This window comes from Bubalus bubalis, chromosome 1 (genome assembly GCF_019923935.1).
Source record: "Bubalus bubalis isolate 160015118507 breed Murrah chromosome 1, NDDB_SH_1, whole genome shotgun sequence".
Classification (NCBI taxonomy): Eukaryota; Metazoa; Chordata; class Mammalia; order Artiodactyla; family Bovidae; genus Bubalus; species Bubalus bubalis.
Window position 1 is genome coordinate 8,379,579 of NC_059157.1, and position 15,170 is coordinate 8,394,748.

The 15,170-nt window shown below is 43.6% G+C and overlaps 1 protein-coding gene across 2 annotated transcripts; it reads right to left on the bottom strand.

The window, feature by feature from the left end:
• Positions 1 to 1,042: 1,042 nt before the first annotated feature.
• On the bottom strand, positions 1,043 to 12,892 carry VDAC3 (voltage dependent anion channel 3). Of its 2 annotated transcripts, XM_025277105.2 has the most exons (10): positions 12,727 to 12,892; positions 10,304 to 10,372; positions 9,398 to 9,447; positions 8,412 to 8,414; positions 6,606 to 6,758; positions 5,726 to 5,778; positions 4,473 to 4,700; positions 3,141 to 3,291; positions 1,988 to 2,045; positions 1,043 to 1,567 (listed from the first exon to the last, which is right to left on the bottom strand). In XM_025277105.2, the coding sequence occupies exons 2-10, from the start codon at positions 10,368 to 10,370 to the stop codon at positions 1,476 to 1,478; spliced, it is 855 nt and encodes a 284-aa protein (XP_025132890.1). In that variant the 5' UTR covers positions 10,371 to 10,372; positions 12,727 to 12,892; the 3' UTR covers positions 1,043 to 1,475. The 2 variants fall into 2 exon arrangements, with proteins under 2 accessions (XP_025132890.1, XP_025132976.1); XM_025277191.2 differs by lacking the exon at positions 8,412 to 8,414 and having other exon boundaries at positions 12,727 to 12,888.
• Positions 12,893 to 15,170: the final 2,278 nt, after the last annotated feature.

The window sequence follows — 15,170 nt, forward strand, 5'->3', positions numbered from 1 at the left end:
TGGACTTGCACTAATACAGCGGCCACTGTTGTGCATGTGCTGTGCAACTTTATAAAAAAACAATTACAGACAGCCGTCCGCCGACCTGCTTCATGCTGCCGAGTGGGACCATGCGGACACACCCCATCTTCAGCACCACAGAAGCGTCCACTGGGCAGTGCGCCATGGGGACACTCACGGCGTGCACAGAGCTACATGGACAAAGGCACTCAGTGCAGCACAGTCTCTACAGCAAACTGAATACAGGAAAGAGGGGCATAAATGAACACCACACTGATTCAGAAGTATAAAAATGAAAAATACGAGGCACAGCTTTACAGACAGAAAAACTGCTTTGTTAACTTGAACAGTATGCTGCAAGACAGACACGTGTTTTCACATTTTAGAGACAGACACTGACGAGGTCACTGAAGACATGGAAAAGCACCTACAAGGATGCAGGGCAAACTGCCAGCGGCAACGGGGGGGCGGGAGGGGGGATGGCAGGTTTCGCTTTTCCTTACCACTACACGGACTGAACCTGCTGCAACCAGCACACGGTGTTCAAGTTTTTTTTTTCCTGGAGTTCTACTTTTAGAAAGACAATATACCAGTAAGCCCTGAAGATATCCCGTCTCCTCATTCCTCTTCTGAACCGCTATTTCCATCCTCTGGGCATCATTTTTCTAGATCAAAAGCCTTGTCCCGAGACCCGGGGGGCCTTGGGTGCGCCCCCTGCTCCAGCCTCGCCCCGGCAGCATTTCCCCGCTGCCCCCTCTCCATCCACTGACACTCTTGCTCCTCCCCAGCGACTTTACAGAACTACCAGGAGGACAGACTCTCTCACTGCAACTGGCAGCGAGGAGCCCAGCAGACGTGCCCCCGCCCAGCAGGACGAGGCTCGGCCTGACACAGACCAGCAGCAGCAGCAGGGAGGCCGACACAAGTGGCGGCGACGGGCAGGAGCACAGACCCGTTCAGACCAGAGCCCGCCTGCGAGCGCTCCTCCCTGCAGAGTCGGTCACACCAAGCACGAGCACCCAGCACCGGCAAGTCCAGTCGGTTTATGTTCCAAATGTGATGGGTTTATTTTACTCTGATGCAAAACCAAAGATTCTACTACCATACAGAGACCAATATATTACAAGGTCATGAAAAAGTGGTGTGTGGGACATGCAGGACGCAATGGACAACTGGAGGGTCGGGTCATCTCCTCTGAACATGACACTACACCGTCGCTGAGGAACACACTGAAAATAACACTGCGGAACTGAACTGAAATGTGGCACGAACATGACAGCTTCCGGGAAGCCTTCAAGCACCTCCCTTAGGGTGGACTCAGTACCTAAGCTTCAGTGTGGGCAGGAGTACAATTCTTTGGAAGAATAAAAAGTTCACACTTTTGAAATTTCACAGAAGAATTTTAAGGCCAAAACATAGTGGGTTCATTTCTCTTCACCTCCAGGGACAAAGCTGATGCTTTATTCAAAACCACATTAAGCTTCTAGTTCAAATCCCAGACCGACCTTGTGCCCTCCTGCATTGAAGTTCTTTCCATCGATTAGAGCTGACAGGGTCAGTTTCACTCCTGAGAAGAAGAAGATCACAATTACTTGTAACAAGCATCACAATCAGATTCTGTGTTTCCTAGAAACCATGGGTGGAGTCAGCGGCATGGGTTCAGCTGGCAGAGAGATTACAGCTATTACTAACTTAACACTAGGGATCCATAACCACCTCATCTGTAAAGCAGTCAGGACACACTCTACTTGGAGTTCAGACATAAGAATAATGAGTGATCAACCAAACTCACAAGCCAGAGGAACCAAGTTATAATTAGAAATACATGCACGTATTTTAAAACAAAAGCAATGAATCTGTTTTACTTCAAACAACCAAATGTTACACAATTGTCTGAACTTCCCTAAAGTGACTACAGGTTGTCTGTAATTTTCATTATTCCTCACTCACCTACTCCAAGCCCACTGTCATTCATTCTATTACTCACCTGGTCGAAGGGTCTGAGTGTAACCCAGTCCAATCAGGCTGGCATTGTTTACTTTAGCCTAAGATAAAGAGATGAAACAGAAACAGAAAATCAATTTTGTAATATGCAAGGCCAACACAACCACTTCATGCATCAGATTTCCAAACCTGAAACACCTTAGGACCAATCCAGAATTACTGAAACTGAAAGCTAAATTAATAAATCTTTTAAGAAGTCAGTAGGACTAGTAGGGACAGAGGGGACCTTGAGCATGCAGCTTAAAGGCCTCGAGCAGAATGTTAAAACACCGTGTGGCCAAACGTCCCTCCCTGTGTGCTGGATTCCTCTGAGATACCAGTTTTATGACCTCTGACAGGGCTAAGAGAATGAATTCTAGTGACAGAACGATCTGGGATCAAACCCTGATGCTACCTCTTACTGAGTGACCCTGGGCAGCTACCTGACCGCTCTAAGTCTCAGCTCCCTTGTCTGTAAAATGGGGGAGGAGGGCAACATTATTCACCGAACAAGAGCAGTTGTGAGGAATACATGAGATAATACATACAAAGTCTTAGCACAGGACCTGAAATTTAAGAGCTCAATTAGCATTATTAACAAGAATTACTAATGGCAATTGGGCTTCCCTAATAGCTCAGTTGGTAAAGAATCCGCCTGCAATGCAGGAGACCCCAGTTCGATTCCTGGGTCAGGAAGATCCGCTGAAGAAGGGATAGGCTACCCAGTCCAGTATTCTTGGGCTTCCCTTGTGGCTCAGCTGGTAACGACTCCCGCCTGCCATGCGGGAGACCTGGGTTCGATCCCTGGGTTGGGAAGATCCCCTGGAGAAGGGAAAGGCTGCCCACTCCAGTTTTCTTGCCTGGAGAAGTCTACGGATTGTATGGTCCTTGGGGTCGCAAAGAATCAGACATGACTGAGAGACTTTCACTAACGGCAACAGAAAAACTGATTGAAACCCAGGAATCTATAGATAAGAAAATTTTGAGGCCAAGAGATAAAATGACTTGAGAAGATCAAACAACAAATACGGGAGGAACCAGGATTGAAACCCATGTTTCCTGACTTCAGGGAGATGCTCCTCTCACTACACAGTGACCAGCTCAAAATTAATAAAGAACACGCAAACCACGAGCACATCACGTGTCCACATCCTTACAGAGAGAGAAGTTCTGCAGTCCAGCTTGTACTTAGCAGCGATGCCGAAGCGGGTGTTGTTACTGCCAGCTGTCCACGCGAGGTTTATCGACGTTTCAATCTTCTCATTCACCTTCTGGTAGATGGACCCTCCAAACTCAGTGCCATCATTCCTGTTTTCAGGGCACAAGAAAACCTCGTTAAGTATCTAGTTTGTTACAATATGGAAACAAATTCCAAGACTATCTAAATCAGGGTCTTGTTTTATAACTACAGATTTCAGTAAACTTCTAGCATAAATGACTGTCAAATAAAAGTTATATAATTTATAACCACATAATTAAAGCACAGTAACATCTGATTCATTTACTTGGCTCCCCCACATGATATAAATTTCTTAAACAGCATTTGACTAGGCACAAAGGCTGACACCAAGTAAATATGATCTGTATGTCTCTCAGTTGTTCATAGTACTTAGAAACTTCAAAATAGAGTTCTACAAAGATTCTGTGAAAAAACATATAAAGTAGTACATGTCAATTCTGGATTTCATTCAAAACACAATCTTAGCATAAGAAAGCGCCTTCCATGCAACAGCTACCAGGCATGACCCAGGGTACTGTTTCAGAGCATCTCAGAGCTCAGCCCCTGAGCTCTGATGGCTCTCCTGATAATACTTTCACCAATTTCAATGCCTCTGTCTACACCACAAGTGACTTTAGTCATCATAAGTGGATTAGAGTGTCTAGTGGACGGCAATCTGCAACACTTCAAAAACAAAGAGCTAATCCTTCTCTTTCTGGGACACTGGTCGTGCCCAGTAGGCCAAGACATGAAATAACAGTTTCAAGTTCAAATTCATGTAACCAACAGAGTGCGGCCCACAGACTTGAATCCAGGACTGCTCTGGGGACCTTGCTACTTCTGAACACAACACAGGTCCCTGGGGTCACACCAGGGTCCCTGAACACCTCCATAGAATTACACTGGCGCTGCTCCAGGACTCTCCGATCAATCAAGGGGTTATTCCTGATCCAAGAGACCTGCTTCCAGAAACAGCCGAGATGAGCAGGGAACCAGAGGAAGCAGCAACACCTCTCCAAAGGACCCCTCTTATCAAAGGGAATCCTTGCCCTCGCTCTCTCCATTCCAGGCTCGGAGACCAGCAGCGAGCACCTGCGCCAAGGGCACCAAGCCTGACTTCGAGGCCAGCACAGCAAGGCCGGGTGTCCACCGCGGCATCATTCCATGCAAGCACCACCCCCTGCCGATCTGCGCAACATGCTAACGGCTACCATCCTTCTGGGCGGCTGCGCCGGCACTGAAGGAGCAACTCCGAACTTGGAACACTCACACATGAGTGTGCAGCTGGAAGTCCGCGGCCTTGTAACCCAGGGCGAAATTATTCTGTGACAGTTTGGATTTGGCTGTGTCAAAACTCATCTGATAGCCAGCAAGCCAACCTTCAAAGGCCAACACAGCCCAGCCATAGATGGTTGGTCCTGAAAAATCTATATCAACATTACTGCCAAGACTGAAACAATCCCGTTTATATGAGGCCTTCAATTTCCCACTCTTCTTTCTGTAAAACAAACAAAAACAACATGAGCTTTTACTGCGGTCTAGGAATCTTGAGAGTAAGATCCCTTTTCTCCCCTAATGTAAATATTATTTTGGTAGAAGGCACAAATAGACAATGTTTCAAATGACTTAGCTCTACAAATGTAATTTTGCTAGGATTTGAAATATATATACTATTTTTTACCTATTCTCTAAGTTCAGATGATAGGGTATTTCATGATTAACTTCATAAAAGCGTAAGTATAAAAAGGTGCAAGATATTTCAGTACCAAATCAATAACCTGAATGCATATGTATACAGACATACAAGAAACCAAATTCCTTTAAATTTTAAGTTTCCAAATGGTACAAAAGGTAACACCCAACACAATTTTAGATTATTAACCTGTCACAGAGATAAATGTACTTTATTTTTTGGTAAGCATGTTTATTTTCCTCAGGTCAGTGTTGTCTCCCTGGACAATGTGGGATAGAAGTGTACACTTCTGAAGTGACTCAAGGAGGGGTGAGCCTGCCGCACGGCTCAGGAGGACCACGCCCCACCGAGCGCCGCTCCTGTAGAGACAGGCAGGCAGGAAACAACAAAATCCCCGCTTTTCAGATGAAAACACTGAGCCAGAGAAGCTGGGGGATTTACAAAGGCTAAGAAATCAAGTGAGCAGAACCGCTCTTTACACATTCTGCTGCCAGGAGACAACACACTTTTCTCAAGATGTTAACTTCCCAGCAAGACCTCACATCCAAGAATCTTCGGGATAGCTTAAAAACATCTAGTCTCAGACCCTTCTCGCTCCTACATTTTTCCCACAATGTGCCTCTTTGAATTAGATTTACAAGTTCTTGTTCATCTGCCCAGATTTCAAATGAAAACCAGCCCCTGCCTCCGGCGGTCTTCCTCCCCGTCTCCTGCACACACAGGTCTCTGCTTGCCTCCCCTTCTGAGCTCCTCCCGCAGCCCCCTCCTCCTAACCTTTCCATCCCTTCAAGAAACAAGACCATTTCAGAAAACGGGGTTGGGATAATTACCCTGTGTTCGGTACAAATATGGTATCAAGAGTCAGTTTCAACCCTTCAGCCAACTGAAAAATAAAGATTTAAATTTAACAATTAGCATTTTTCAATTCTTTTCTTGACTTGAGAAACCAATTCTAAAGTTTTCTCTAACTTATTCGCTAATAAGGAAGTCATTAAAGAAAGACAAACATTAGATTATTTCATAAATTGCCTCTTCTTCCTTTTCCCACCCCCATCCCTCTCCCCTCACCCCAGTCTTCATCACGATTCTCACCAAAAAATGGGTGACATAAATTAAGAGTACAAAACAACAAAATCCCAATGCGACAAAATAATCGTGATACTCTTTCGAAATTATTATGGTAATTGGACAGTTAACAAACCAACCTAAGTAACTTATTCAGCTATACAGTTGCATTATCTATCTATGATAATGTGCATACAGACATACCTCAAAAACTAGTGCCCTGAATGTAGCAGGCACTTAACAAGCATCTGCTGAAAGAGTTTCTCTTTGAAAACATTAAAGAATTTTTAGCACCATTTTTCTGTGGAGTCAGTTTTGCAATGTTTACAAAAGCAAAATTAAATCACTACAAATAGCTTGGTCTGCTCAGGAGACGCCCAACTGTTTAACAGTAAGTAGAACTGGTCAGAACAAAAGATGTCATAATTATGTACTCACCAACAAAATCTTACTTTATAGAAACATAAAACATACCAGAGAAGGCCACGTGCAGAGAAAAAAATACGGCAACTAGACAGTGCAAGACTTCACTCAGATTATATTTGGACAACATATACACTGTGGACACACTGATGACACAGTCTGTTCATCAGCTCATCCCCAAGATCAAGTTCACCCTACAAATAACTTCCAACACTCTCGTACCTTATTCTCCCAAGAGATTTCTGTCCCAAGAGTATTGTCTGTGTTCCACTTCTGCGTGAAGGTCAGTCCATAGTTACAGATCTTGTATTTGGTCTCTAGGTTGCCTGATGCTTTCCCTGTATCAGTGTAAGCATGACCAGAAGTAGAAAATTCCTGGTAAGAAAAAATAGTTAAAATCAGCTCACCAAATAGAAAATATTCATTCCAGAAAACAGTATTCAATGCAGCAGAAACCAATACAACTGACTTTCTACCACAACCCTACTCTGCAGCAACTTACTTCCTGCTCTCCTTCTTTCCTTCTAATCTCTAGACATTTTAACCAGTTTTGCAAACTTCACATTACTCCACCTCTCTTACTGATATTTCTGTTCCATATACCCTTTTACTAAATAGGAATCCCAAACTCTATCTTTTAAAAGAAAAATATCTTTACTGAAAATGCCTTTCCTAAAAAGACAAAAATATCGAATCTTAAACATTTACTTCATGACATGAAAAAGACTTTATTCTTTATCAGAACTTTTGAACTATTAGTTAATTTTAAAGTCTTTAAAAAATCCCCAAACAATGGAAGTTTTAGATTCCCTCCTTTTAATAGGGCCATAACTTCACTGCATTAAAAACTTTAAAATTTTCATTGTGGTGAAATACACTTAACCATTTTTATGTGTACAGGACACTGGCATTAAGTACATTCACACTGTTACGAAAAATGTATTGCTTTTGCCCACAAAACTATCTGTAAGATTTTCAGATCTGTAAACAATGTCAATATTTCAAAGTATCTATCCATTTTTCATTACAAAATGCAATGTTGTGAGTTATCCCTCTCCCTCCCTCTCCTCTGTCAAACAGTTACTATGAATGGCTCAAAAGAAATCCTCCTCCCTAGTTAGGTGTCCCTCAGTCATATGACAGTAAGCAATTAGAAATACATCTCCTTCTAGGGGGAAGCAAACAGTCAGCACCTGTCACTGACAGTCTAGGAACTGTCAAGGAAACCACACTGCTGACTGGCCCTGCTTTTAAAGCCCATCTCTGAAATACTGCCAACAGTCATGAAACGCAGCAACTCCGCCCCAGTTGCTTTACCACCTGCAATATGAATCCTTCCTCCACCAAACGCTCTGCCCCCTAACTCGCGTTCTATAGGCTGATGACACAACTGGGAAACTGTGATCTGTTTATCTACACGGCACAGCAAGTTTTCAAAGAGACTATCACACTGCACACTTAGGGCAAGGCCTTGGCAAAAAACAAAATGCTAGTCATGTTTTAACGACTCACATCACTTTCTTTTAGTAGATCCAGCTACCGAGTGTTTTATTTTTCACATTTACCTTTTATAAACTTGTAAGTATAGCAAATATAAACCTTAATTTTGGTGCAAAAAATTAAGGTAGAAGCGTATTTAGTCTGTATTCCTTTCTTATGATCACTATTTCTTCGTCTGAAGCTCTGTCAAAAATCTAAAATACCAGAGGTCCAAATCTCAAACACAAGGCTATAATTTTCCTAAGCTGAGTTCCAGGTTCACAATTACTTCAATTTTTGTTTAATTTCATAATTAGCTCAAACAGTGCAAAATATATTTATAACATGCACATAACATCTACAGTTCTGCTGTCGTGCTAGTATGCAACAAAACAATCATGGAAATGTTACTGTTATAAATGGCATATCATACAAATAACAAGATATGATCTCGGCAATCTGGAGCAAGGGATGAAATTTTTCCTAAATCAATACTAAAGAATAAAAACAGCCAAAAGACAAAGCACACAAATACACTGTTTTTCTTACCATCTGAATGAATATTCACAGACAACAGCAGCATGAAAGGGAGATAAAATTTTAGTTGTTGATTTTCTCAACACAAAACTACCTTAAGCAAATGTGAAATACTAATTAAAATGAGTGTGATTTTTCTGTTTTAATAGACTACATAATAAAATCCCATCTTAGGAGGGTAGTCGCATAAATATTTATTTACTACTAGAAAACCCAGGGAAAGAATAGTGACAAACCAGGATTAGACGAAGAGTGAGACAAAGCACCATAAATACTCCACATGCTTTTTGCCCTTCTAATTAAATCGTTATATCCAGAAATAAAATTTGCACTGGTTTGAATAGGCAAATACCAAAGAAAAAAAGATGCAGCCAATATGGAGAAATCAGAGAATAAGGTGAATGTAAACTTGATCTATTTGCTGAAACTTATTAAAAGCTCTGGTTAGTGATGCTCTGATAATATGGTGATATATCCTTTATTTCTTAACTTCCAGGGAAAAAAAGTTTATGAACATTAATAAAAGTTGACTAACGTTCTGCATGTATTTCTACATTTGTTTCAACTAATCATGATGGGACAGAGACTAAAGTTAGTTTGTTTTTGTAAAAGGGCAACAAAATTTGCATGAACCCAATAAAAAGGAAGCAAAGATTTTAGTGTACACATACATATTCACAAAAGTATAAAAATGCGGCATAAAAAAATATATATACACACAAACATACATATGTATACACATGTATTCTATATCTTCTGAGACTAAGACTCAGAATACTTTTATAAATGACAAACAAAGATCTCCCCCCAAATTCAACTTGATTGTCCTTGGGCTCAAGTGGCTGAGTGGCTCTCTGAAATCTGAGAGGAGGACAAAGCTGTAGGAAAGAGAGCGTAGCACCAAAGGTATCCTGTTTCAAGTAACTTGACTAAACAATGATTTTCAAACAGGTTCCTTTAATTATGCTACATCTATTAACAGAATATTGAGTACTTACCACTCCACTACATGACTTGGTTCTCAGATCTATTTTGACCATGCCAAATCCTAGAGACACACACAAAAATAAGTGATGTACAAAATGTGACATGCACTCCAGTCTTTGCAATTTAGAAATTATGAAAATAGTCCCTAGTACATTTCATATGGAAAATAGTCAGTATTCCTGTTAGGTGAAAGTTCCACAAGAAACTGAATTATAACAAAATTCTAACAAAAACTGAATTGTAACCAAAAATTACAACAAAATGCTAACAAAAATTAAGCGTAATTTTTAAAGCCAAAATAATAAAGACATATTTCTAAAATATAAGTTAAAAAAACCTATGGATAAAAGAAAAATGCACTATTTTAAGAACCAAAATTATTAGAAATTATACATATATACAAGCTTAAAATACATAATTAACGTCACTAGTTAATAAAAAAATCAAATGTGTACAGCACAAAAACTTAAAAATTTCAAGACTAAATTTTTAAAACCAAAACTAAATGCCTACTTGGTTTCAAACACTGTATGTTCCTCCAAAGAAGTCAAAAGCTGGGTTTTCATGCTCATGAAAACACTGCCATTATTTGGAGGAGGAAAAACACACTCCATGCTTTAACTGTCCCCAGAGCTAACCAAAGGAGGCACACATATATTACAGATTTATACTATTTCACCCCACAGATAACATTAAATATGCAAATATGTGTTTATGTATGCAATGGCTTTTAACGCTTGTGGCACTCCACCTCTAAAAAAAGAAGTCTAGTAACCTGCTAACAGTTATCCCCTTAAATCTTGTGAAATAGATTAATGTTGACTTAACCTCATTTTACTGAGCACGGTATCTCCCCTATCTTAGGCATGCAGTATGAATGCTTACCCCACACTGGCAATTTACAATAGCATACTTACCATATCCTTTGTTGAAGACATCTTTGGCAGCCTTTCCTAGGTCACAGTAAGTCGGTGTGTTACACATATCTTAGAAAGGAAAATAAGGACAAGGGGAGAGATAATATTTAGTGCTTATTCACCGTTCCAGTGCTCAGTTCTGTAAGATGAGGTATACAGGGTTTCTTGCTTTGCATCATTAATGCTTAACCCCTAAGGCAAGCAAAGTGCAGAGAAAGCACTGCTCCTTTAAAAAGAGCTTCCCAGAAACCTGGAGAATGAAACGATGTTTCTCATGAGATTCAATGGAGGTCATCTTCTGATTGCATTTCAAAGAAGAGAAATTTCTTGAACGCTGAAGCAGATGTTCCGTTAAACTGGACTTTCACTTTTTAAAAGAATGCAAAAATGTGCATTAGTAAAACATGTCTTGAGCAGTTGTAAAGCCAGAGAGCTGTATAAGATGACAAAGTAAATTTTCTGAGGATCTGTAAAGCAGATGCAATTAAACATCTTCAGGGCTAACATTTTCGCCACTCTGAAATTCAGTTCTTAAGAATTACCACACTAATTGAAGTGTATTCATCCAGAATACACCCTCTCTCAAAACTCTTCTTAAAATACACTGCTATAATCTAACCTATTAACCAGATAGAGGATAGATCCTACCTGCAGTAATCTGCTTACCAACAATCGGTATACACTCTAAAAGTTAGTCTTCAAAAACCCTAGCTAGGTGCTTCACTCCATCTTGCCTGAGGATTCAGTCAGCTTCTCTACTGCCAACATGACCCTCACTTCACAATTCTGAGGCCAATCAACACTGCTGAATATACCATCCCTTTGCCCTTTCTGCACAATAGGAAATCTCTTCCAGCAGCATCCTCAAGTCACGCTGGAGCACCTCAAGCAACCCCATTAGCCCCACTGTGCATGCTAAGTTGTCAGGCTCCTCTGTCTATGGGATTCTCCAGGCAAGAATACTGGAGTGGGTTGCCATTTCCTCCTCCAGGATCTTCCCCACCCAGGGACTGATCTGGCCTCTCCTGCGTTTCCTGCCTTGCCAGGTGGATTCTTTACCACTGAGCCACCTGGGAAGCCCCTGTTGACCCCATTACTACCCCAGTAAAATCCAGAGCACCAGCGCGCCCTTGCAATTCCGATGCCTCAACCACCCACACGTTCAAACTTATTTATTTCTATTTAGCAGAGCTCTTAGTCTGGCCTCCTGCTAATAAGTTTCCGCCTATTCCACCACACCCGAACACAACACACACGTTATGGTGCACATCTTCACTGTGAATTCATTTAAAATGTGTTCCTTAACCTAAACCTGTCCAATATGACAGACATTAGGATATGTTAAGAGAACAGAGTTTAAGAACATATATAAAGTGGAAAGAGTAAAGATGAAGAAGATAAATGTACTGAGTCATACCATAATAAAACTTTGTTCTAGGCCACAAGGTTTCAAAGTTCTTTTCCAGAGCAATTAGTTTACAAGTCCTTTGTGTCCCAACCATCAATTTGAGACTTTTTACACATTGCCAACTGCAATCTGATATTACTCTTTATGATCACAAACGACGGTGGTACCTGTTGAAATTCTGCCTGAAGCCCATAATTTGGGAGGTGAAGTATAAAAACTAGAGACTACGTACTCAAATATTAAAAACGTTAAGGCTTTATAGTTTGCTTTAAAAAAAAAAAAAAAGGAAAGATACACTTAAGTGTTCAGAAACCTCCATCTAGGGACCCATCACAGTCTTTTAGCATTTCGCTTCTTTTTCAAAAGCACTTGCTAGACACTACAAAAGTCGCGTGGGGGTTGGGGGGTCGTCTAGCCTCAACTGCGCCCAGTTCAAGCTTTCTTTTCCAGGCCCACGATCCCGATGGGAAATGCACTGCTGGTATGAGCAAGCAAAAACTCGAGAAGCCCCAGACACGTCACGTTCCAACACATTGCTGCGGCTCTGCCAATGCACTGGTCCATGGACGTGCACGGCGCCCCCGGGCTGCAGGAGCCGCAGGCGGGGGCGGGGAGCGAGGGGAGGTGCCGGGGTCGGGGGTGGGGGAGCGGCGGCTACAACAGCATCACCGTCGGGCAGCCAGCTCGCCTCGCCCCCGTCAGCTGGACGTCCAGCACCCTCCCGTCAGGGGCAGGGAGTAGAGGGGCCCCCTGATGCTGGATGCCGAGGCCGAAGAGGAAGGCGGGGCTCGGGGGTTCCCGGACCCGCCTTCCCTCGAAGCCAGCCTCCCGGGGACCGGCCGGGCCGAGGCGCAGGTGGCGGCGCGGCCCACCCGTCCCCGGAGGGGCCGGTTCCCGCTGCACCCACCCGCGGGCCCGCGCCCCGTTCGGCGGCCCTGCCTCCGTTAGCCGCCTCCCGCGGGTCCCTGCCGGACGGCCGCCCGCCCGCCAGCCCCGCGGCCCCGGCTCGCCTCACCTCCGACCGGAGGGCCCGTCCGCTCCGCTAGGAGGGGCTTGTCCGCTCCGCCAGGGCACCGCTGAAGGTCTTCTTCGGACCAACGCCGTCCGCGCCTGCGCGGCCCCACGCCCGCGGCGCCTGCGCGCCCCGAGCCCCGAACCCCGCGCCGCGGCTGCGCCGGAGAGTCGCGCCGGGGGCGCGCGCCGCGAGCCTGAGGCGGCCCAACACCTCCAACTGTCCGAGTGCGCGCGCGCGCCGCGGAGGCCGGCGCGCGGGGGCAGACAGGGTGGACGTGAGCGCGCAGGCGCGGAGCCCGCGCCTTTATCCCCTGAGGGGCCCGCTCTCGCGAGAAGGTGCGGAGCCCACTAGCGACCTTTACCCGCGGAGGGGTCGCCCCCTGCCGCGTCTTTCTCCGGCGGACACCTGACAGGCCTGTGAGGGGATTCCGTCTCAGAGTGACTGAAATTCAAGATTGTGGCCTTTGGTCACCTCATCTTAACGATGAGAAACATAGGTCCCCAAGGGTAAGTGGCATGACTTAAAGACGACACTGGAGGAGTAATCCAAAGGGAGAGAAGAGGCGGATGAGGGACAGCTCTCCTTTAGAGAAGAATTCCAACTCATAAACGTACAAGAAATGACAGAAACAGAAAATCCCCGCTTTGGAGCCACCAAGAACTGCGTCAGGCAGAATTCATCAATAGATGCTGGACGGTTGAGGATATTCGTCCAGTTCCAAAGTACTATCCCACAGATGACTTAGTGAAGAGAAAAGGATACCTTCACATCAAACGCATCGCCTAAACCGAGTGATGGAACTGTGCAGCGCCGGGAATGGTACAGACTGACGTCTTGTGTGAGAATGACTCGCCCAAGAAGTGCTTTCTCTCCTTTCCGGAGGAAACAGACAAACCCAGCTGAGGGGCAGTTCTGCAAAACAACCACCTGGTCTCTTCTAAAAACATGAACTTCATGAACTGTTAAGAAGACTAGTCAAGTGTTGTAGATTAAAGGAGACAAAAGATATGACCCTGAGAGCCATGTAATCCTAAATTGCACCCTGGATCAAAAAACAAAAAGCAGCTATTGAGGGTCATTATTGGGACAAGTGAGAAAATTTGAATGTCGACTTTATTAGTATTGTAACAATGTTAAACTTCCTGAGGGTAATGATTATACCTTGATTATGCAGAAATGGGGACTTCCTGGTGGCTCAGCTTTAAAGAATCCTTGTGCAATACAGAAGATACAGAGATGCGGGTTCAGGAAGATCCCCTGGAGGAGGGCACCGGCAACCCACTTGCCTGGAGAACCCCATCGACAGAGGATCCTGATGGGCTTCAGTCCATGGGGTTGCAAAGTGTTGGATGCGACAGAGCTCGCATGCTAACAGGCATGCATGGATAAATGGCCTGTTTTTTAAGGAGATATATAGTCATTCATAAGTGACATAGCGTGTGTCTGCAACAAACTCTCAAATGGTCAGGAAAAAACATTCAAAATGTTAACAATTGGTGTATCTACGTGGAGGATCTATGGATCTTCATTGCATTATTCTTAATCTTTCCTATAAGTCTAAAATTATTTTTCAAGATAAAAAGAAGAAAACCCCACAAAGTCTTTGATACTCAGAACATAATACCAGGTTGCTTCTTGAAAGCAGAGGTAAAGATGATTTCCCTGCTGTGTTTAAGCATTTCAGGCTAAGAAAAGATAAGTTAAGATGCTTGCTCCCAAAGGACTCATAATGTGAGACTTGGAAAATGAGGCAGAAAATGATCAATGTCATTGGCAAAGCAATATAAGTTAGTAGGCTAAATAAAATGAGTTTTGGAGTCAAAAGATGCTGGGTTGGCACCTCAGACCTGCCAACCCTGTGGTTGTTGGCGTACAACTCTACGTCTCTGTTTCGACATCTGTGAGAGAACCAAATAAGGTCTACTTCAGAGGACTGTGCTGCTGCTGCTAAGTTGCTTCAGTCGTGTCTGACTCTGTGCAACCCCATAGACGGCAGCCAACCAGGCTCCCCCGTCCCTGGGATTGTAGTCGATAGTAAAGACGGTGATGTATCCAGAGTACACAATGATCCACCTGGCACATGGAAAATGTTCATTAGTTAATAACACAGATGAAAACTAATATGCTATAGGCGATTAAAAGCCATGCAAGCAAACTTAGATTTATTCACATCCAGACGAATATTAGAACCACAACTCCAGCCTGCACTTTGGCACAGACCTGGCCTTTGTCGGGCCCAGCAGGTCATTAAAGTCTATAAAAACCACTCCCAACAGGAAGCTGGCAACATTCCTTCCTTGGGCTTCTTCATCCAAAGTCTTTCCTTCTGAAGGGACCTGATAATACCAGTCCCAGGTCACACACACAGGACCTCCTCTCTCTCCCAACATGCAGGAAGGCGGTAAAAAATTGTTCTGGAAAACAGCAGCTGCAGAGGGAATAAT

Excerpts from the sequence above, each read along its gene's own strand:
- VDAC3 (XM_025277105.2), bottom strand. The coding sequence starts at position 10,370 with ATGTGTAACACACCGACTTACTGTGACCTAGGAAAGGCTGCCAAAGAT. Across the intron at positions 3,292-4,472 it reads TTCCAGCTGCACACTCATGT|GAATGATGGCACTGAGTTTG; the intron begins GTGAGTGTTCCA and ends CCCTGAAAACAG. Across the intron at positions 1,568-1,987 it reads CACTCAGACCCTTCGACCAG|GAGTGAAACTGACCCTGTCA; the intron begins GTGAGTAATAGA and ends TCTTCTTCTCAG.